Below are 25641 nucleotides of genomic sequence, written 5' to 3' on the forward strand. Positions count from 1 at the left end.
TTCCGACAAGTGGCGTGACTACGAATCGGCCAAGATACCCCTTTTGCCCCTTACTCCCCTATTTTTCTCAAGGTGTTCTGCACGCCGTTGCTGTAGACCATTCCAGCATCAATAAAAACTCAGAACAAAGGAACTCAAGGAATATGCACTCCATTTAGCTTTGGGATATCTATGAATAAAGAAAAGGGAAAGGAGGAAAAATGGAAGGAAGTATTTGAGAGGACTTTGGTCTCAATTCTTTTTTATCACAAGACCAGAATTTTGCAAATGAAATATTGGACAGTTAATTTTATCCATTCACTGGATTTCTCGTCCCAGAAAATTGTGTCACTGGTACAAGTGGTACGTAGCACCGTCTCCAATTAGAGATTTCACGGAAATGAGATGAACAGAATGGACATGATGAAGGAGCGGAAGAAAAGGGCGAAAGAAGAGCTTTTAAAAGTTAAAAGGTGCCAGCACCAAGTGGTCATCCTTGATCATAACAATGTTACGTCTCGAGTGAGATAGTTAACCTACAGTTGCTTCACAGCATGTTGCACTGGTCTATTAGCCCTCAGGGTCCACCGTAATACGTAGACGTGCCTATTGCAATGATTAAATGCCAAGCAATTTGTAGCTCGTACGTATAACGAAGGTAATGGAAATGGACCAGTGAACTGTATCTATTCTGACATTTCTCACAACTAGATATACAATGCGTAAATTTATGGTACATGCTTCCGGTGAATTATATGAGAAATTGGGTGGGAGTGGTACAAGAACCTGGGGTTCTTCTGGTTTGTCTTACACAGTTCAGTGTGATGATCTGGGTGGTTTTATTCTGTAATAAAGTGAAGAGTCTAGTTATCAATATTTCCCTGCTCCAAATCTACTCGTTGATAGCAGTTTTAACGTGGGATTGACATTCGTTTGGCAGACGATCGAAGAAACGGACTGGAAAAATCTGCTTTTGCGGAAACACCTCCAGAGTTGATTTCACCTCTGAGTCTTTATCAGATCATGCAACAATGAGAAGAGTTAATTCATTTTTGAGTGAAAGAGAAAAATGGAGTTCTTACAAAAATTTAATTTCAAGCGATTTGATTATCTTTAATGCTAGATTATTTAATCCCCCACATTGGTAACAGAAATATTGATTTGACTAGTTACATTCAATTTTATCCAGAATTTTTGTTTTTAAACATTTATTACTCAGAAGTAAATAAGTAAAATCTTGAAAGTTTTCGTAAATTTGACTTTTAGAGTCACGAGGTAAATTACGACTGAACTGCAATTCAGCCATCATATCCTGAATTTCACCGTTCATTTGAGAATAGAGTACGAATCTCATCAACTACAATCTGCAAATTAGTCCGAGTTTTCACTCGAACATGAAAACTATTGGAAACTCCTCATTAGCTTACACTATGCGAAGCTCGATTGTCCCCCGATAATGACGGAATTTATGGTTAACTCAGTACAATGTACCCTGTACATAAAGGAACTGATCTCCATGTAATACTGACCCTTCATTATAGAATATTCGCCATGGTACATTCCCAGTACATTCACGAAGATACAACGGTGTATGAAATTCAATGAGATACTTGAGAGAGATACGTCACTGAGAAACTCAACAAAAGATGTTTCTTTGAAGTGACAGGTCTAAATTAGTATCCAACTTAAGTCGCTGATATATTAATTCAATGGAATTAATCACTGAGAGAAAAATATCGTAGATTTTACGGAATATATTTTATTAGACATCCTTTCACATAAAAATAGAATCCCACTGTTTTAACATTTTAAATCTTCATTTTACCAGTGGGTTCCCTATAGTTTCTGGATAATGACATATTCATCTGAAAATGAGGCATTATTCCACTGAAATTATCGTATTGCATGCGATTCCGTTGATGTCGCCTACAATTCCTTTTCGGATCGACTGAATGCGATATATTCAAATAAATATTTCAATGTGATGAAATATTCAAGGAATCCAAAGGAATATACGATTGATTTCAACCCCCCCGCCCGCTCCCCATGTGATCGAATCATGAGGTTTCTGTTTGGAGCCCTCCGAATCAGCGATTGATGCATTCAGTTTAATCCCGCAATCCGCTAAAAGTCCCCAGACATTTCGAATCGTCAAGGAGTTATTCCATTGGCACTATTGAAAAACACTGCGCGTTCGAGTAAAAAAATAATCCGTCCATTTTACTATATTTTTCTCTCAGTGTATAGCTGAAGGAACCTCTCATTTATAATCGTAATTAATAATGTACTTTGATCAATGGTGCGCTGCTATTGGCGTGAAGTGAACGAGAAACTCTCGGGAAAATCTTCCACTCAGACTTTGACTCCTCAGAGTCCGGATGCAACTGCTTTTCGGCCTCACTTGAAGTAATTTACTCAATGAACTCCCTATGCCATTATTCATGTTAAATAATTGTAAGCGTGCATTGTACTTTCTTGTGCTCCAGGAAATTGACAAAGCAGTTTCACACTTTGGATTCATTCGAAGACATTGCAATAGATTTCAGAATGAAATGGAAATATTTGGAACATTCGAATCTCTTGTTATAACTCCAAATTATGAAATCGATAGCGTCTGATTTTGTTTTGTCTGTCGAAATAGCATTCGTATAGAGTGGCCTTCCTGTCGAGCTACCCAATTAATTATATTGAACATTCATAAAATTACTTTGGCGACCGTTCGTTAATAAAGTATGATGAATATCCTCGCATTTACATAAATCAAAATTTGCCAATTTTCTCGCGCGTCAGTTATGATAAATATATCATAGCGTGTGCTTCAAATGCTTTTCTCAAACATAACGATTTAATAATAAGTATTCATAACCACTTGACTTGAGTTTATTGAACCATTATAGGTACATCATTTCCTGACGTGGCGAGACTACTATATTGATGGTATCATAAACGTTAGGAAATGGAACAAATAATGACCGGCATTTCTTTCAGCAATTTACCCTTCTCATACCTTCCCCATTTACCCCTGAAGTTTAACGATAAAATCTTGATGAATTCTCATTATTCGATCAACTGAAAACACATTAATTCATGAAAATGAGATGAGCAGAGTGGACAAGACTAATTAATTCATGAAAAATCAATTAACATGCAGGAACTCTTATCCTGTACAAGAATCAATGAAATTATTGGATCACCAGTCAATTATCGTTCATTCGTGGATAATTAGTATCAATCGATTGCGAGATCCTCCATATCGTTACACGTAACGAGCATTGAACTCAACTGACTCCCATGAGGCATGTCACAGGGGTCAACATTCGTATGTATATTCGTTAACCCTCTCTCACAAACCCGAAGAACTTTATCGTTTCGTACGTTTTGTTCGAACAACTTCAACTGCTCTATGATCCGTGTAGTTGACTGGCCCATAACTGCAATCGCCCTGGTTTGGCATATTCCTAATTCGAATGTATCTAATTTTAACTCCAATTGAACTGAACGAGTTAATATAATTTGCTTTCAGCCCTAGCCAATGACATCATGCAGCATTATTTGCGGTTGCTCGCATGGAAAGGGCCCACGTTGTTAACATAATGTTGCGTATATTCGCATATTATTCGCAACCTTATCCGTAATTTAAGCCCAAAAGGACAACGCTATCATTAAAATTTATTCTATCAAAGCAAATTCAAATGTTGTATTTCGTAATGGAATGAAAAAAAAATCTGTAATGCAGAGCCTGAGGTGGAAGTTCTATTACTGATTCTGATATTCTGGTATTACTGATTCTTCTATTCAGTAATTGGGAATAATCAATGGGCAATAGATAATAGATGATTTAATCTTCAAGAACTTGGAGTTGAAAAAATAATGATCGCTTACTTCCACAAGGAGAATATTACAATCAATTAATCTTTTAAGCCTCAGTTCCTCACTATTTTTTTCTGTATAAAGATCATGAGATTTACATCGCCACCGAAATTTCCCTCTTCATTATCAGGGTAATTATAATGTTTTTGTCTCTGCTACTGGAGAGTCGCTAAAGTGTTATTGATTAGAGTCCAATGAATAACAATCCAATATTTCATCCTTTAAAAAGTCACCTCATAATTATTCATGTAAAATCCCATCATTGAATGGACCAAACTTATACAGTACGTTGCTCATTACATCCGGTCTATTATTCACAACGAACATGAAATTTATTTCTATCATTATTATAAATTCATTGGTAATTCAGTATTCCTGCGCTTCCATAAATTAATGATAATGCGTACCGATTTTTATTCGATCTATTAAATTCAATATAATATTCTCCTGCACGAATTGATACGAAATAATAATTAGTGTTACAAAGTTTATTGTGCGGAGTTTCCGGCGGACACTGCAGTAAAAATAAATATACAAAATAACAAGGGAATTATCATAAATTGAAGACCTTTCGATCTAAGGCGAATACGAGTGGAGAAAATGGGAGCCCATTGGAACATCCGCTGCGGTGGAACACAATTTTTTCATAAACAATTATTCATTAACAACAATGGCTACGCAACATTATACGATTTCTTAAAATGTTATCATATCAGTTGTGGTTGTTTACTGAGAATCTACAATTTGAGTATCTTCGTTGCATTAAATATGCTGCGCAACATGAAGATAAAGGGCATGACGAAATTTATTTTTTCGTGGGCCGACATATGGTAGTTACGATGAATCAGAAAGGAAAGCAGATCCAACACGCCCAGCATACGTTCAGAAAGACCGCAAAGCCGTTTCGAAGCAAGACTATAAGGTTATTATATTTCAACTCTGAGGGTTCCCTTGACTATCCTCGTTCTCCAACACCCTCAAAGCTCCTCGCTCCTCTGTATCCCAGAACTAATCTTCGGTTCCTCTATTATTACGACGATATTGACCACATTTTCCACAGTAACAATCCGCTTTTCGGGTCCCCATTTCCCTGCTATTTTTACTCTCATCGTCAATTGTAGAAATCACAGGGACACGAACCTTTTCAAAGCACTTTTAATCATCAATAATTGCTTTCAAAGTATTGAAAAGAAGAAGAAAAAGTCGGAGGGGAGGCTAATTTGGGGAAAGTCATAAGTAATCTTTACGTTATCCTCTGTGCACTACCAGGTGAGAAATTTCTAAGAAAAATTATCGAGTGAGCACAAGAAACAAGACGTAACGTCTGAACTTTTTAATTTTTTTTATCATTTTTTTTATATTTACATTGATATCGGAATCCCTACAATCTCGCAAATTAAAGAGGTTTCTGATATCCTTGAATTTACTTTCTTTTTCTTCAAAAGATATTCCCGAGTGAATCCTGAAATTATTTTGGATGCAATCTCTTGGCTATTCATTCCAGGGGGAGAGAGGGGCAGAAGAGAAGGCACGAGTGACAAGATTTTCAAAGGCCTTGATCCATGATGTTGGGTTTGGGTAATGGAATGTCCGGAGGAAGAGTTGCTTTGCTTTTAGTAATCCAACGGTCGGACGGATCGTTGATACCGATACGAAAATGTCGAGGGATACCCTCATGGTTGCAATGTACAAGTCTACTCGGATTTTCACTGAAATCTCATCGCCGATTTGTCCCATTATCGTGATTACTACTAAAGTGTCGTGAACTTTTAGCATATGCTTCGTACTGAACTTGATTACAACGGAGATAGAGGACATTCCAGATTTTTTTTCCTATCTCATCTGCAGTGATTGCCGTCTAGAATGATTTCGACATTGAGGAAACGTAATTCACTGATTAACAGAGAATATCCTGCGTCGATACACTCAATCCTGTGTTAATTATCTTTATTTTTCTCTCCTCTCGTATGGTAATATCAAACTATAAGTGGACTTTTCTTTTTTTTTTATATTACCAACTGCTATGTACGTAAAATGTAAATGCTTGGGTGTAAGCCCGCGGACGATGCCCAGCTGCAAGTTCTTACAGGCACTTGCAATAAATTTTGCTGATGATAAATGAAAATATTAAAAGTTTAAGCTATTAAAACTTTTTACAGGAATTCCTAGTCCTGGGAAATTAAGTCTTCTCGTATAAGCGGTTAAACATCTCGGTGTTGAAGTCAAATCTCACTTTCGGATTCCGGTGTTAAATTTTGGTGGGGCTATAATTTTAAGTTGCTATATCCAGTGGTATTGATTGACTTGAGTAGAAATTCAGGCGGTTTCAAATCATCTCAACGTAAATTTCCTTAATGTAACGGAGTTCATTGAATCGCTTCGTTGATCTCATTTTGCCTCAAACGTCTTAAATGTTTAAAAATATTTCGTTCCTCGTGCATCACTATTTTCCGATGAAAATTTGGTGGATAATCACAACTTGGAATTGTTCAAATGATAATTATCCCGCGCGATAGAATTTCGCGCGTTCTACACTTTCAATATTAACGCGTTTACGTTTCGGATTTCCAGCAGTTGGGGGATCCGAGTTTGCAGTCAAATTCCCTTGTGTATAATTAAGTAATTAGTACTGTCACACATGTATACTCCATCCAGTACGAATTGGCGACCTAAAGTTTCGATCCATCGGGCTATTTATTTATTTTTTTCTTCTATTTTCTCTTGATATTATTTCCTGTACGTGATAGGAATAACGGCCCCAGTAACTTAAGCTATTTGGTGTAAGTTTCTATTTTTCTCTTGGTTCCTCTCTTTTTTTCTTACATTGTAGCACTCTGGATATTTTTTCATCTTTTATCGTTGCGAAACATTCCCATGGGACTATGCGGTGGAAATATCATTTTATAACTTGCCTCGCGACTCTCCACTGAGCCGTGACCCCGTCTCAGGCCATTCTCTTCCACTTCTGCATCTCCGTATATTTTACACTCGACTGCAGTGTCTTTTGGTAAACATTTTATACGATTCAGTGAGAAGGAAAAATTCTCATTGTCTCCGTATCATATATTTTTTTATTGGTAATAATGACAGTGAAGAACTCTTATCACGTCAAATGGTAAACGCAAATATTCCAGATTAATGATATCCGATGATATCCATTTACCTTTTTTTACGAAATATATGTCTCAGGTTACAGTCGAACATCAGAACTTGACTTCGCAAATAATCCCATTAATTGGAATATTAGAATATTTTTGACAATGAAAAGAGTTTGAGTAAATTTATTTTTGTAGGAAAATAAATAAAATCCTTTTGAATTGAAAATTTTTCATAATTAAAAACATTTTGTGTAGGCAATTTACGAACCATTGCCTGCTCCTTATTAAATTTATTAATCCTTGACTCAACGAAAATGTCGAATTGTCCGGAATGTCCGGAGTATGTCCGGGGTATCCTCGGTACGACACAAGTCATATCCATTATTTCTTTTTGGCAGCACCTCCTCATAATAGGCACTTCATATTGTCCTTAATTATCAAGAGTATTTGCCCCATATTCTGTGAACTAATTTCTTGTCAATATTTGTCTAATTGAATTCAACGGATATGGTCGGTAAAAAAGGTAAATCGTGATACTCGGTCGCCTAGTATTTATGCTCTTTTGGCAGGTGGGATTAGGTCGTGAGGTGAGGTCAAGAACCATTGCCACTCAACCTGTGCGATATATGTGCGTGCCATCTAGAACCCGATTAATACAGCACGTGAGAGAAAGCTAATCTTGTATTATACACGTAGGCAACGATTTTGCTCATGTAATTCTCATGACAGATAAAAATTGCCGAGTCATACGGTGCAAATAACGTCAAAACTTTGGATACTGGAAATGACTTAATGGGTAAACTGATAAAAATCGATATCTATTTGTATACATTCAATCGAAGTTTACATCAAGTGAATTATTCATTCTGAGATATAATTTTGTTTATTATAATTGTGAGCGCTAAATTACTATGAGGATATTAATTACTTATAATATCAACCACTAATAGCTCTTAAAAATGGAATTTTGCTTTTACTTAATCGATAATTTGTTAGATATCAATATCTATTTTTAAACATTTAAATGTTGAATTAACGTTTACAGGATTTTCTTCCCTCCAAAGTCATCATTAAACACGTTTTATTCCCGTTATCGAGCAGACGGAGTTTTTTTCCCCTGTGGTTCCAATAACGACTCGACCTTACAAACAACAATCACAAACGAGAAGGCGAAGGAGTCATGAAACTTGCTGTGAATGAATATTAAAACTCCGAAGCTTTTGCTAGGTACAGAAGGGAGTACAGGAGCTTCTAGTGTAAAAAAGAAGAAATGGGATAAAAGCGGGAGAGGAGTGGGTAGAGACTGTAGGAATCTGTAGTGTGTAATCAAAAGAATGATAATGTGATGCATAAAGGTATTTTAATTAGTGAAAAAACAGGGAGTAACTTCACCCGATGTAAAACCTACACGTATATTCAAATTACTTGATGAGTGGTTTCCAGAGTGAAGATCGTAAAATCTTCACCAATCATATGGCTGTACATGACAGGTTCGGGGCTCACACGCACCTGAGATATTTTATTTGTTGTCTAACACGATGGAAAAAGGTATAGAAATATTACTGGACACATAGAGCTGTCCAGAAGAAATCTAAACAAACCATTATTATTTTTCTTTAATGAAAAATAATTGCATTCGAATTATCAATGTTCTGAATTAGAAATTAAATTAATAAAATTAAAAATTAAAATATTTCGAACTTGTATCGAATAATGAGTCGCATACTTTCTCGTAAATAAATATAACAATCCATTATTTTTTTAATTAAGGAGTTGATTAGTTAAATGACATATATTCGGAATAGGAAGTAAATGGATTCGCGATTCCATTCAGACAAAATCACAATATTTCTAATCTAAGTTTTGATTTTTGATTTTTTTAGGCGGATATCAATTTTCTACGTAAAATCTGGTCCGAGTACTAGAAAAAGATGAAAACGTCCTTGTGTAAACAAATCGAGGACTGTTAACATAAAATTTCTCGAGATGTCTGTGAATTTTTGTCGAGAAATACGAATAAAAATTCATGGTTGTCCCAATAAAATTTACAATCTCACCATTCGATTCTTTGTTAGCCCGCCGCTTCACGTTTTTTTCCCGTACAATTCCTGTCCAGAGTTGCAACAGAGAAAACTGAGGAAAACCAGAATTTTGTTTCCCAAGAGACCATAAAATAATCTACACAATTTTCAAAGAGCCAAAGAAAACTTAGTGGCTGTTTCTCTCCAAAATTCCTCCTGTTAATTTCTTACTCATGACCGTAGGGAAACTGGATCCAAAATACCATTTCACAAAATTTCTCGAACACTGAAGTTATCGTCCTCCGACTCAAAAAAAAAATGAGGTTTTCATAGGTAACAAATCTCCCCCTTTCACGTTAACGTATATTTTTGCACTACGTAAAGGTCGGAATCTTTAATGAAACTCAGTTGTTAGAGAACTTTAGGTCATTCCTTATTAATTTGTGTTTATCTCACGCTTTAATTTTCCCACTTACATGCATCGTTGGCTCACGTTTCAACAGCCATTTGGAACTGACGACGTGCCCATTTCAGTATATCTGAGGCTTTACGACCCTCGAGGAAAGGCCCTCTCAATATTAGAGGCTCCCTGTGTTGCTCGTACCAAATAGCTTCCAGGCTTGAAAAAAAAATTCTCTCCGTGCATGTATTTTTGCCCAGAAAAGCCTTCCATAGAATGACATTTCACTTCGCGTTTATCATTCGTACAGCAATAGTTGTCCGAATTTTATATGTAATTTTTACTGAATTGTTCTCTGCGTGTGGTTGACATTGATCGATTTCCGTACTGTAATAATGTTGGAATTGGATTGATTAATTGGAATTAAAAATAATTTTTTCAATCATATTCGGTCACTGTTTATTGAATTTTCGGAAAATGTTTGGCAATTGATGGCAAAATGTTGGACAATTTTGGCGGACAAAATTTATCAAAATATTTCAGATTATTGTGACACCTTTCTGATAAGGTGATTCATAAGAAATTCTAATTTTACACAGAACTTCTTTATTGAAAATTCCCGTGAAATTCCTAAATTTTTGCTCTCGTCAAAATTCCACATAATTTCACCGATGATTATTCAACATTAATTGAAGTCAAGTTTCTCCATCTACTCCAACTTCAGTCACTCCATAATAATTCATCTTTGAAATTGAAGTACAGCATCAATTACCTTTGTGAAGCTGTCGAAATGTTTCTTCCATTCGAACTGAGAAGTTTGAAGGCAATTGAAAGATTCACATGATACCATTTAGACAATTTGTAATGCTCTTTCCATATCCTCATTGGACTCCGAACATCTCCCTCAGAATCAGATCTCATTCTGTTTTCCAGCGGAGTTGCTCCGAAAATCGGAATCAATATTTCCAATATTTTGGTGGATGAGAATTTTCCATAGAGATTTGCGAATAGTTGAAGAATTCTCAATAGAATATATTACCGAATAATTAGGAAAATTCGATGCAATTTCCTCATGCATGACCCACTTTCGTGTTAATAAAATCGGAACTGTTGACTCAGGAATATCACTAGGGTGTTACACTAACACTGGCATGCTACTAATTGGTAGCGATAACTTATCTATACATATCGAAAATAATGATGGCATCGGATAGTCTACTACGTGAGAATGGCCGGCATGGTACAGATAATAGAAAAAAAATATGTTGCACATGTTCACATAATTGGAACCTAAATTGTGATATTGATCCTCAACGCATGAAATTCGACAAAATTTATTTGATGACGAAATAATTAATTAATGTTCTGCGCCGAGAGAAATATTCAGTCAAATTCGCTTAGCAATTACAGAAGCGACGAAGAAAATTTGTGTAACAGTGTCGCAATTTTCCACAGAAAATTTAGATAAAAATTACGAAAGGCTGCGATAAATTCTATAATGTTCTGTAAAATTTTTCTTCTGAAGGATATTCAGTAAATCTGACAGAACTTAAGTTCAAATTAAGTGACTAAGGAAACTTGGATCAGTTCCCTCATTGAAAAATTTGTCTGTCAAAGATCTATCAGAATTCTCCATAAGAATCACCGAAATATTTATCTCAATCGTCTTATTCCACCCCCTCGCCATTCCCCACCGACTGTTCCCCCAAATGTTTTTACATCCCCCCACTACCGGACACCTAAATTATCTAACAATGATGTAAAGAATACGTGGGATCGGTAAATGGACAGTTAAGTTATACGAAGTGGCCGCGGTCTGGACCCTTCGGGGCACGATCTAAAAGCCTTCAGGAACACGAAACCAGAAACTCGAGCGGTTCCTCCTAGCCAGCGACAATTGAATCGACGCCTGAACGTGACTGGAATCCGTCTTCACGGAGGCGTTTTGCTGCTAAATGTTTTCTTTTTTTCTTATCTCTCTCCTTTCGCCCGATTTTCTTTTTTCAACTCACCAAGTTGATCCATCCATTGACGAGTTTTACTTCCGGTGGCTCACGTCTTGATCGTGTTTTTTTTTCCATCTCATCTAGTTTTCTCTTTATTACGTTCCTTCGCGTACACTCATTGGTCGATTAGTACCGGCGGTTTTATCACCATTTGCCTCCTTTATTCCGTGCGATCGTGGCCCACCGATAACTGGCGCCCTTTAATTCGTTATCCGTGAGTGATTAATCGGTCCCGCGATAAGAACGTGGAACGATCGCGTACCACTGGTTGAACTATAGAAAACACGCGATGCTTCGGGGTACCCTATACCTTCATCGTTTTTCACTCCCCCAGTACCCTCCTCCCCCTGCCCCCTCCACCACCGACCCATTGTAACCATCCCCCTAATAAAATTTCATCCATGTTAAAGTCTCACTTAGTTTCCACTATGTACAACTACACGAAATATACGAAATTTTGGTGATTCCCCATCGGCGGTTCAATTCAATGGATTTCCCTTTTAATTTTCACTTCGTTGAGCGCATATACTGTTATTATGATCACCAAGTCGTGCGATTCAATTTCCGAATCGCATCGAATGACATCAATGCAACCACTGTATGCACTCGTGAGCCAGTCTACTTTCTTTATTACCTTTTTGGCCGTTTTTCAATCGGATATTCTGTTATTCTGATACAATGAGTGGGATTTTTGACGAGTGTTTACGCTCAAAATAACAGGAGAGAGTCAATTTACTCGTAAATTCGATGTTGCGACCAGTTCTTTCTTTTTCTGATTGCAAATGGAGGGTCCGGAGAAACGTTTTTAACAGTTTGCTCATCTCACTGGCTGTATTATATTGGATTAATCGAAATCGAAGGCCGACTAGTCGATTGCAGATTTCATCTTTGTATAATCATAAATCGATTAAAAAACAATCGAATCCCAAAATTTGATAGTTTCATTCGATATTAATCTGCCTTTCTAGTAATTTGGATGTAATTTGCAAAGTGATCAATTTCACCCATCGATATGAAAAATCGATTTTCTGAAATTCGATAATTCCAGAATACCGCATGTTCTTCTTTAATGTGATAGATTGTATAATAAGTTTTCATCACATCTGAAGATGCGGTTTTTCATGTTTTCCACAATAGCAACGGTGCGGTAACACAAAGGGCGTTTTCCTCATCTGTCAACGGCATACGATCATTATCACTTATCCGTTGTATACATACTGGGGTTACTCTCTTCACGCATAGATATACCATAGGGCAAGCCGGTCTAATTATGACGAATAAACACTATTTATCATGGGAAATGTGAAACCCCTGAGTTCCACCATTAGCAGGGCTTTTGGGCCCGGACTGAGGACTGCTGCAGTCGCTGAGAGTCGAGTGCACCTCTTACCGACTCGGTATGTACAGTCGCTAGGTATAACACGGAGGACCACATAGTGAGATACTACAAAATACAACTGAAGTTGTATGAGTGAGAAAGGTGTTTCCCAACTGTTTACATGTTCATGACGATGAATGAGCTAGTTAACAAAATTAACTCTTTTTCCAGGTTTGGTAAAGTTTTACGATATCATCAGGACAATGAAGATTTACCCATGAACTGTTTATCAGATAATATACTGAGAAAAAATATTCTCTTGCCAAATATCTTTACTTGTAGCCAGTAAATATACGTAAATATTTCCATAAGACACACTGATGTAAAAAAAAATTTGTTGTAATTAGTAAATATTCAAAAATATGAGATTCTATTCTTTAATGGATAGACCCACCATAATGTCCATATGGTATTGATATATAACTCGTGAGTTAACTGAAGATTTTGCGATAAAAAAAATAATTATGGAATTGAATTGTAGTTCAATAAAAAAAATACGGAAAAGGACAACAAAATATTCAGATGCTTTATCTGGCATAATTCATCAGAGGAAAAAAATCCTCTCAAATTTTACCCTGTCCCGATATTATCCGCGCTCATATATATTTCCTGGATATACATTTCTCGCTGAATGCGTCACGAAATAAAAAACGAAAATGAATGAACGATAAATAGAAAAGTTTCAATGGGAATATTTTTTACAGAATATTTTGATGGCGAAGGTTATAACATGGGCATTGCAACGTAGCATAGTTTTGCAAAGGATAAGTTACGATTCGTTCTATAAAAAAAAAACAAATATGTTGATGTAAAAATTGGGGTTTCCTGTGCACTAAAAGCTGCAAAGCTGACAGGATATATTTTTAGTTCCAATGTGAAGGATCTGGGAAAGAAGAGATGTAAAATATTTTCATGCTCCACTCGGTAAAAAATCCTTCGATTTTATAAAAATTACGAAAAAGTGACAGAATCCTCCGGTGACCTCGATCTGATCGAGCTGTGTTGGTACTTTATACAATGTGTTAATCTATTAAACTCTTAGATAAATATATATAATGTGTTAATGTATTAAGAATATTGGACTAAACTTCGAAATTATATCGTATCAGTGTTATTGCCGTCGTACAAACGGAAGAAAGAACAGCAATGGAGAAAAGAAAACGTCGGGAGTTCATCAAAGAAGAAGTGTAGAAGAGAAGGTGAGAAAGCTATAAAAAAATTACAATGCAGCTTGAGAAGTACAACCTGAGGAGGGCTGAGTAGCATAATAACTATAAAACAAAGAACTTGTTCATTTCCTGACATCGATCCAGTACCGGGCACCTTTGAGCCCGTCTTGCCATCATAAATAGCGCCATTGGAAACTGAAAGGATGAAATTGCATGTAATGAATGAAATTAGGTTGAATCACGGTTCATCGTGAACGGAAAAGGATATGGATCGTGACGCAGGATCGCTAAAAGCCCTGAGCGCTAAAATCCCTGGGCTTACGTTTAAATATAGTTTCCACAAATAACTATTTGCGATAAATTTATTAGTATTTTGTTTTATTTATTTATTATCAGTGGGAAATAATTAATTTTTACAAAATAATGTTGGCAGACAGCAATTATGTTTACTCATAAAGATAATGTATTGTTATTTCACCGCAGGGTGAATTATTGAATTAATCTTTATGAAAATATTTACGAACAATTCCGGAACGTTATTAGCTTCAAAGTTTTGTTGTCACTAGTTCTTGTTATTGTTTTTTTTATTGCAGTTATTTGTTTATGAAGTTATTTATGTACGAGCTTTTTCCTGTTCGGGTCATTTTGATCAGGTTTTTTCGTGGAAAGTTCTTTTTCAAAGTTATTCAGACCTGGATCCGGGTTGCAAGCTCTCCCGCTATTTCAGTGCACGTTGAATAGAGGTTTAATCTATTCAATAAATTAACAAACCAACATGATATACGGGAAATGTGGCAAATTTTCTACCAAACATTGAAATGTACACTCTGGTAAATGGTCAACAAGGATTCACATTTGCAGAGGTTTTCATACTCGCAATATGTCCAGCTTTTCCGGAATGCCATAATTATCGGTATTTGAGGAGAGCTACTCAACTAATTGATCAATGAAAAAGAGAAGACAGTCACGTGGGTAATCAAAAAAATTAATAAAAAACTCGATTATCAGCCTAGCTACATGATTATTTATTATATGTACCACCACACTAAAAAGAAAAAAATATATCTCCGGACTGAGGCGGAAAATCAAAGATATTCTAGAGAACTCATGAAAGATAATCGTCAGGACTATCTATGAAAAATAAAATTATCAGAACCTCACCAGACACTCCACCAACACTAACAACTCAACTACTAAAAATTTCAACTTCCTTAAGGATATCTAATATCCAGCAATACTACACCCATTCACCCACAGTCAAAAGTTTCTCATTCAGTATTATGGGGATGACTCAATGCATCAGTATAATCTGAAATTCGAATTGGTCCAGAATCGTGGGAACTGGAGATAGGAGTGCGGTCAACATCAAAGTTGTAAATGGTTGAACGAAGAAAACCAAGCTCAACTTCCTTTGAACTGGTTAGTTAGCTCTCTTCCTTTGATGGAAGGATCTAGTAAATCCATGAATTCCTTGGCCCTTTGTAGAGGCCCTCAGCTGTGTTTATATTATTACTGAGACGCGTTCCTCGGAGTCCAGCATTGTTGCTTCGGCGCAGCCCACTGACTACAACTACATACTTATTCACCATCCTACCAACACCATCTATTACTCCTTCTCTCACACACACTGTTTCATTCAGCGCCACCACAGTTTCACGAAGTTGAAATGTGACGACGGAGACCCATCCGCTCTAAACACAGAAACGCTTCGAGTTTATGAATTAATTCTCCAACAGTCGAACAAACCCACTGACAGTTTGAATTTCCCTGTTCATCAAGTCCAGTTCAATTGTTCTTCTTTTCTGTATTTTAATTGGAATATCGAAACGAGTAGATCCACAAAGCAATTCAAATCTGCAGACCATTTCAATTTCATTAAAAATTAATTGATTTGAAAGAGAGATGCCAGAAAAAAAGTCATTAACGAGATCAACTCGACGAGATAATTGATTTATTTTGAATTCTGAGTAAATCTCGATGTTTAACTCGATTAACTGACGAAGTTGGTAGAAGAACTCACGAATGAGGTACACGAAGTTAAATCCATCTCTCGCCTCTTGGCCCGCAAAGTAGTATTTCTCCCGTTTTCATGTTTTTTTTCAATTCTTTTTTCTTACCTTTTTATGTCATTCTCGGGAGATTCCTCGATTAAACTCGTCGAGTAAAAAAAAATTTCTCCTCTCAATCTGGAATGCCAGAGAGCTTAATTGAAGAAAATGTAACAGATTCGTCTTCGTCGCATTCGGTTTAATTGATGGTGATCGATAAAGCATAATTGTTCGGCTGTTTTTAATTGCATCCCGTTGAAATAATTCTCTCCACCGAGTAAAGAGGATGTTGAAAGCTTGCACTGTGGATTCTACGACAGGGTCTTTAAAACAGTGAATATTGCGCAATGAATTAATCACTGGAGATTGTATTCAGCAAGTGGTGGGGGAGAGACGAATTTGGGAAAAAGAAATATGGTGATGCGATGTGTTGTTTGCATATTCATCTGGTGGATGGAAATAACAGTTTCGCTTAATCACGCATGGGCACGCTTCCACTGAGTTCAAAAACGTATGAATTATCAGCGAGCACAATCCAAAAGCTTGAGATTATTTTATATCAAACAAACCATCAGTTTGTCTAGTGAGTTACTCTCGTTACTGTACACATAAGGTTTCAGTAGTCCCATCAGATTATCCGTTAGACACGTTCCGTAGACACAGTTGTAGTTACAGGATAGAATTTGATTAAATTCATACATCGTAAATGCACCGTGATTGAATGAATTTCTAGAGATTCAGTTAGAGCTGACGTATTTTATCATTCAACAATGTAAATTGTTTGTGCACATCCCGGGGGTTTTCTTAATTTACTTTGTGGCTGATCACGCGCGTCCGTTTCTACTGCTGGGGGAAAGTGACATCTGGGGATTTGTTCATGAGAAAAGGGAAATTGTGCCGGTAGGGGAGGAAACTGGAGGACGATTACCGAATGGTGATAAAAGGTTTTACTGATAGAAATGGGTGTTATTGACGGTCGTTGAAGCCACTTGTCCATTCCCACGGGTCTTACGGTAGATGACCCTAACTTTATTTCTGTAAAATTGAGAAACGGGGGAAGGAACAATCACTGCGGGGGCAATTGTTGGATATTTTTAGTTTATTTCATTAGAGATAAGGACTAATGTTCATAAAGAGTTCGTTTAAAGAGCGATTTAATAAGTTCGATTCCATAATTCGATTGAAATTTTAGAGTACAACACTTTAAATACTTTAAACAAATAAATAGAAAATCGTAAATCACATTCAGTGCAGTTGTCCTGGAAATTAATTGTCAACCACTCCGGCATTTCATGTTTGTTCTAATATTGTTTAAATTTTTGCGTTTAGTCCAGCGAGTCCAGTCCAATAACATCCACCGGCATAAATGATAAAGAGAATAATTGCCATCGCTAGCATAATTAATTAGTAATTATCGGTACCATCAATGCTCAAATATGTTCGTATTCACTCTTGGGATGTCCCTCTGTCATTTTCCGGATGACAGCCTCTGGAATAGCTTTTTCCGCGAGATTTCTGACTCCCGGTAACATAACTGACAATATTTGGATCCTCTCCGCAAGATTTTGATTGCCAGGTGGACGAGCAGACACTGCTGGCTCCATCCTTGAAACTGGAATTGATTTTTCACCAAGATTTTCAACTCCACACAGAAGACTTTTGACTTGTGACTCAGCATTTTCAACAAGTAGTCTTGACTCAAGTACAGTAGGTGCACCAAGTGCACCGTAACAGCAAAAAAACAAGGTCAACAGCTGTAAAGAAAAAAAAATATTTCCACAATGTTTCCATCTCTTAATCACGAAATCCCCGGGTCTTGACATTCCCAAAACTGCGATCGAATAAAAAAACAAAAACTTGGCAAACTCTATTTATGTCCCCGACTTTATCACCGAATATTACAGCGTAACAGGGCAATGAGTTGCCAATAAATTGCGGAAATTAATCGTCAATTTGCAGAAGTAAAATTTCCCAGGATTTTCACAATCCAAAAGCGCAGTTGGCACTGCTAACAAAAACATACAACTCAACCAGCGAAAAGAAAATTTCTCCTGACTCGTTTACACTTGAAAATTTAATCTCCGAGAATTTCAAACAAATTTTCAACTCCCCACTGATTTCACTTTTTCACTGTAACAACAGTTTAACTAGATTTCACTTTGAAATTGTGGTATATTTTTTTTACCTCTAACATTGTTGTTCTGAGTATTACGTTTTAGTAATCTCCAACAATTCTAAAGATGTATCTGCTGTGTACACTGGCCCACGGTCAACACTGATTCGATGTATTCCTGAACTGGTTGCTCGGCACGAATCGACTCTTATTTTTGTAACTCCAACAACTTATGTTGCCCCCAGGCACCAATTTTTTTACTTCTTCCATTCCACTTCGTGCCTCCCTCGGTCAGCGATTCCCTCTCAGGGAACTGACGAGTTGTATATTAATAGTCTCAGGACATTACGTTGAGATTATCCATTCAAGAGTGGACTCTTATTTTTCAACTGGAGGTGGAGACAGAAAAAAATTGTTTCCCTCAAAGATTGTCCGCAGGGAGCAGCATATGTGTGAAGATTATATGTATACACATTACATAAAATATATAACATATACGGTACATATATTACAATACTGGGAAACGTATCGTGAACATACAGAATCTCCAAGGCCGATTGTCAAGGACTCTTGGAGATGGGGAGTCGCTGACCCGCATGTGGTCCCACTACTGCACTTGGTGGGACTTCAGCGAAGATGCACTACACCAGCTTCATTGATAAATACAGTGATTATTGGATAATTTCAAATAAAATTATGATTTATTATATGACTTTACTAATGCGGTTGAAAAACACATCCTGTCAGTAACAATTTCTCAGAGGAACTAATTATATGGTAAAAGGATACAACATTTTGAGCCTGTGGACCATTATCTTGTGAGAACAATATTGACAGCCGGTGGAGACATTTTCAAAAAAACAATGGCTCTCCTTCACCCAATTTTCGTCGTAATAAATACTCCAGTGACGTCTTGCTAATGAATGAATTGGCAGATTATTGACGGCAGATTATTATTTAAGAGATATCTCAGCCCTGAGACTCAGCGTGACGCAAAACGGGACAAAAGCGCTCAACAATATGGACCTCCTCGATCCATTAATTTCAACTGCTCAGTGGATTTTCATATTATTTCAACGAATGTTGATTATTTCCAAGATCCAATATTCCTCGAGATTCAATTAGATTTCTAAGTACAATAAAATGGACTGACGTCTTATTGTGGTATTAACAGATGAATAGACTAAATCACTTCATCGACAAAGTTCCTTCAATTTTCAGTAGAAATATTACTCGAAAATCGATATCCCAAATTTGTAATGATATGCGCTATCTATTCATACTTTTCCACAATTAAAATCACCGATGGAAATAATTCCTGCTGATTGAACTGCATTTGTTTAGAGACTCGACCCGGTTTACACCCACAAAATATTTATCAATTAACGAATCCCATTTGGAATAGATGAATCAGTCTACCAAAATATGTAGAATGAACGCAAATCCTCTCAATAATTCACGCACATCAAAGTCATAGTCTCCGCTTGAAAATTTTGGACAATGGGATATTGTGGGCGCCCCAAAATTCTTTAAAATGCATTTGGTGTTCCGTCAATTGACTAAGCAAAACACGTACGGGACCCGCGCAAAGGATTTCCATTGTATTGGTGCGTATTTTCCACGCGGATAACAATTCCTCTCTAAATATTATCGACACATTAGGAATCAATTAAAGTCTATTTTAATTCTGGATTCAACATCCTTCAATGGATGCAGTAAGATCAATTTAATTGGATCCACTGCTCCAGTAGGGTTCCCTAATAGAATATTGGTGGTCTTACCATCTGAAAATTGTAATATGGAACCGTTATATTCATCATCCATCGAGTATTAAATCAAGTTAAAGTTCAAGTGCCACTGAGAAAGGATGAAAGACTCGCCAGAGGGAATTTCCTGTACTGGAAATGATTGAATTCTCCTTCCCTTACTGCCAGTTTCAGGTAAGAAAATAGCACCATTATTCCTGGAATTCAGTCGATGAATTAAATTCCTGTTTATCGATTGAAATGCCATGGTAGTATTACCAGAGAACCTTTCGCAAATCAAGATGTTCATGAATAATGTTTCCGATAACTAAAGTTTGCGAAATTTCATATTTCATTGTCTCCAAATCGGAAAATCATTCGAAATTGTTTATCAGGATTAAAATAGTGAAACGGCTCAGGTGATGATTCGTCTCGAGAAGAGCCATCATTCATTTTAATCTACATCTCTTGTGATTTACCTGCTGAAACGAAAAGAGAAATTAAATTAGTGACAGTAGTGAGGGGTGTGGCAGACTTGTTTGCTTAGTATGTAAACATCTCCCGAGGTATTCAGTCTCAATAGAATTGTTAGACGAGATATTAGGAGTTTATTTTAGTTGCCTCATTGTTATTCACGAAAAAACGTTGAAATTTCTCTAGAGCATGGCCCAGGAGGCTCGTGGTATATTGATTTCTGTATCTGAATCGGAAAGATTATGAAAATTGAGGGATAAGTCAATTTTTGGAGCCTCCAAACTCATCGACGTTGACAGATTTCGAGGTAAGAGGCTCTTAGAGAAGACATAACTAAATCGTCTCGACTGATTGTGGACTGAGAAATAATAATATTATGCCCCAGGAGGTAAACATATTTTCTCACGACTGTAACGTTATAATAACCTGAGTCAGAAAATACTTTTATGCCGAGGGGCATGAACTACGTCCTCAGACGTATCTCGTCCTCGTTTATTCCATTGTCGTTTCTTGATGAATTTCTAATCTGAGTGGTTGTTAATTTTGCACAGAAGTTACTCCGGAAATACAGACATCGATATGTCGTCTATTTCTACTTCGTCGCTGTCAGAGTCTTCAGATTTTGTGGAGTACTCGCAAGCGCAATCATCCACAGTATCACCAGCAGAACATGCGGAAATGAAGAGAAAAGTTTATATGAGAAAGAAAGATAGGAAGGCTTGTGGGAGTCAACAGAATAGCTTCAAGAGTGTTAATGGTAATAAAACTTTATTCGTCAGAATTTTTCAAGTATACTTTATCCCATGTATGCTGACGTCTCTGTCAGACGCCTCTGGCCGAGAACAGGAAGAAGAGGTAGAGGGACTTATAGTGGGAATTTTTTAGATAATTTTTGTTCAGAGAATTGGCAATCAGAAAAAAATCAGAGTTTAGAAATTATTTCTGATTGTTAGAAAAGATATTATGGATCTGTCAGGCATTTTTATCAGAAAAAAGTTTCCTAATTTTTACTGATTTGTTTTCAACGCCTAAAAATTGAAAAGTCGCTGTAATTTTCTGTCAAAACGATTCGATTGAATTTTTTCCTGTAAATCCATCTCTGTGTTTCGTTTCGAAAATTTTCATCTACTGTTCTATATTTAATTCAGTCTAAAGAAGAGAATAATTTATATGGCTAATTATCGAGAGAATGAATAAATAATTCCAATAGCTAATAATTTCTGTAAAATTATCGGAAAAATTAAGAAAAATCATTTATTGAGGTGCTATAATTGCCAAGATAAATATTTCTATTCATATTCGCCCTTTTTCCCCTTCACCAGAGAGTAGCGATTCTGACAGTTCACCGACAAACCTCACGTCAAGCTCCTTGAAATCATGTAAATCAAGTTATGGCTCATGCAACTCTACACTCTTGAGTGAAATGTCATCGCCGATTCCGTGTGATTCCAACTCCTCCGAGGAATATAAGTCGTCATTTTATTCATCCGACAATTCACACTTCTCCAGCGATGATGTCATTAAGCAATCGCGCCCAAAAGAAACACTGAAAACTCCAGGACGTCGGGTGATGGAGGAACAATGGGCAACTGAAAATTTGTTTAACCCGAATTGCATTGCAGAGGATATCAAATTATACAATGAAGCTAAAGAAAGAATGAACCAGGATCACCTTAAAAACGTAAAACCCAATTAAAATGTACATTCAATACAACTACTTCCACTCTGTTAAAGCGCAATAAATAATGTAGTATTTACCGTGGTACATAACCATGAAGCGAAATGTACAGTGGCAACTGCAGGGAAGTTGTAAGTCAGCTTTGCTATAATATTATCGAGAACATGTCATGAATATAGCAATTAATGAATTCATCCACAGAGTGAAATGTATTTCTGGCGAAAGCGAATTCTACCTAAATTCAACGACTTTTTATATCGCTTGTGAGAAATGGATCTCTCTGAATTCATGACTATTTAATCTTCCACTCGGAATAGCAATTTTTAAATAATCAAAGTAAAGCTTAAAAATAAAATAACCACAGTAATATTCCGACGTTTCGGTGGCTCTAAATAATTATTAAGCAATTTTTAACATATCCCTGGGGACCTAAAAAATTAATTAATCATCAATAATTATTTACGCCCTAGAAACATTCATTTCAAGAAATTTCTATGTCATAATTCAACATTTTCTTTCTCGTGTAAATTTATTCATTACCGAATGCAGAATATTATCAGTGAAAACAAATCGTTCAATAATACTATTCAATCATTGGAAATATTATCACGCCGTTGTAAATATGCCTTTAATCCCTCTGAATTTCCATTCCCCCGAAAATGAGTATCTCCATCCTTTTCAATGCTATTTCCATCGTAAATATTCATCGAATTCATCCATCCACATCAATTGGTGCCTGGGCCTCGGCAGTTGATAGTGGCCCCTGCCATCATTCCGACCAGAAACCGATAATTGAATTAGTGTAGCGACAAATTCACTCTTAGTTTACATCAATGCCCACTGACTACGATATTTCATTGTGATTTCTAATTAACGCAATCTCATCGGAGTCTAAAAATGTCACGATCACAAAATGTCAGAAGACACTCGTCAATCAACGTCACGGACACTTCAAAATCAAATAAGGAAAGTATTAACGTCGATTTCGCCGCATCGAAGGAGCAGGACTCGCCGACAATGGGGGAATTACGGAAAGTCTTTGAGAAATTGACGATTGATGATGAACCTTCTCGCAGGAAACGAAGATCACTTGCGAGGACAAACGTAGTAAACGAAAATACTGCGGAAAAAAATTCTAAAGAAAAGAAAATCAGTAAAACCCGCGATGACAAGGATACAAAAAAAACAGGAAACGAGAAGAAATCCAGGGCTTCGAGTAAAGCAGACAATAATGCTCAGGAAAAGCGAAAGACTATCAATCAAGCTCAGGATCCAGGTTCTAGGATTTCTGTAAAAGTCACTAAGAAAAAATCACCGCATCTTTCATCAGGGGAAAAAAATCAGAGACAAGCTGACGTTCCATCAACAAGCGCTGATTCATGCTCTGGAGTCAAGACGGACGGAAAATCGTCAAAGAAAAAGTCCATCATTGGTATCAACTCAAATGGTGACTCTCTAACGAAAGAGGTCTGCAAAGGTCCGTCGAGGGTTCACCACCAAATCCCAGCAATGGCGGTAAAACCAGTTCCAAGGTCACTCACCGGAGAGAAGAATATTTCCCGTCGGACTAGGACCAAAACAACTGGAGATAATCCGCAGACTATGACAACAGAGAAGAAACCACCAAGAAAGGATGTTCGCAATAAGACAAATGAATTGGGATTGATGAAAGGTAAAACTGGTCGGGAAGTCAATAAATCATATGTGCTGTCTCCATCAGATAACACAGTTGATAATAAAATGCCACAATCGAAAATGTCGACGATACAAATTGGAAATAAGAAAGTCCCACCAAAGCCCGAGGGACTTGTTAATCCCAAAATGGATTCTCCAGTAATGATGTTGGCGAAACGCGAGAAACAATCGCCCCAGTCGCCGATTGCATCGGTATCTGTGAAGCTCGAATGCCGAGGAACACCTCCAGCGACCACTGCGAGAACTTTAAATCCTGTTGACATAAAAAAGTACGAGAAATCCAGCATCAATGAACGAGGAATATCCCTCGGCAACACAGGAATTAACCAGGGGCTGGTCGGAATCGGTAATCGTCGATCGGCTTCAGGGAAGCCAGACGTGGTGAAAGATAATTTGGAAAAAACTGATGGATGCTCGTCGGACGATCTCCAGCTACACCAGCAACCCTCGAGGAAAGCGCTTGGAGGTAACAAATTCATAGATCTATTGTCAAAAGGACATTCACTTTTTTACGGTCCATTTCAGCTGAGCCTCGAGCCAACGATGTAAGGGCCTCGCAGCTGGAGGGTTCGGGGGAAAAAGATCATCGAGGTCGCAGGGAGGAGAAAAAAGTGGGTAAAGCTTTTGAGACTCTTGCGGCCCACTTTGTCAGCACTGCCAAGAAAATGGGATATCTTGATGGTAATGCAATTTTCCATGACTTTAATTAACGTGTAATTAGAAGAGAAAATTTCCTGGACGAACGAGGATTTTTCCTTCAAATTCAAGTTTTGATTTTTATTCATTTAATTATGACCATTTACGTCCCAACATACATACATGCATACATATGTACCTGATAATATTTTCTCAGGGGTAGGCCAACAGTTGGCGGAGAGTCGGGCCGCTGTCGGCCATTCCTCATCTCCTGCCGGGGCAAATGCAATAAAGAAGCCATTTTCTCCTTATTTCAGATGTAAGCGAAGATTCCTCAACCGATGATACAGAGGATTCTGAGCATTCCACCGACTGCAGTTGCTCCTCATGTAGCAATTATTCATCTCACTCAGATGACTCTGAACACTCAACAGACTGTAGTTGTTCTTCTTGCACTGGTACGTCCTCCGATGTCATGACTGAATACACCATCAGCAGATCCTCAAGCACAAGTTACTCTGATTCAAGTGCTTCCGATCGTAGCACATCATCATCGATGTCGGATTAATTGCACGAATCAATAAAAATAATAATTCTTCTTAAATCACTATGTTTTAACGATTTCTAAATTTTATCTTGATAAATTATTTGTAATGTACTGTGAAGTTATGTGAATAAAACTACCCCAAGTCACCCCGTATCGGAATTTCGTTACAATATCTGTCATGGGAATCGATAAAGATGTGGGTACAATCGATGTGCATTAAAGGAAGGGATTAATTATTGTTAATGAGGCCGTTTAATTACTAAATATATTAGTCCATAGAAACGAATGGCACGATTGAGCAAAATAAACGTAAGGTCTTCTCCAAAGATGAAGCGAGGACTGGAGCGAACCCTGGCAAAACGGGACACGGGGTGAAATGGAATAAATCAGGAGATTCTATGAGAGACGATTTATATTATTTAATATATAATATATAATGTGGGCAATTTCAGATGAAAAAAATTCATCCAAAAGGGAACGAACGGAAGTTTCGTCCGAAAATTCAAATGATTTAAATTTTCAATAAATTATTTATAATTAAAAATGAACGGACATTTTTCGCGCAGAGTGAATCACATTTAGTTCTATCATTACCATTCGCGTATAAAAATTTGTACCGATTGTTTTGGTAATGTTTATTAAACTTTTCTCCCCACGTAGGCGTTGGGATTCGGGAGGGACCAAATATCGACGCTGTACATGAAGGGTTAAGCTGTTTCTCACGATTATTCGTTGATCCCCATCTGCGTAGAATATTAATAGACAACTCGTTAGTAGCGATGAA

General features: G+C 37.0%; 1 protein-coding gene across 1 annotated transcript; it reads left to right on the forward strand.

Annotated features, from left to right (window-relative positions):
* The first annotated feature begins 22691 nt into the window (after positions 1 to 22691).
* LOC135164279 (uncharacterized) lies at positions 22692 to 25010 on the forward strand. Its single transcript, XM_064124472.1, has 3 exons — positions 22692 to 24140; positions 24200 to 24355; positions 24628 to 25010. Exons 1-3 carry the CDS (start codon positions 22877 to 22879, stop codon positions 24876 to 24878), a joined length of 1671 nt encoding a protein of 556 aa, XP_063980542.1. The 5' UTR covers positions 22692 to 22876; the 3' UTR covers positions 24879 to 25010.
* Positions 25011 to 25641: the final 631 nt, after the last annotated feature.

Source organism: Diachasmimorpha longicaudata, chromosome 7 (genome assembly GCF_034640455.1).
Source record: "Diachasmimorpha longicaudata isolate KC_UGA_2023 chromosome 7, iyDiaLong2, whole genome shotgun sequence".
Taxonomy (NCBI): Eukaryota; Metazoa; Arthropoda; class Insecta; order Hymenoptera; family Braconidae; genus Diachasmimorpha; species Diachasmimorpha longicaudata.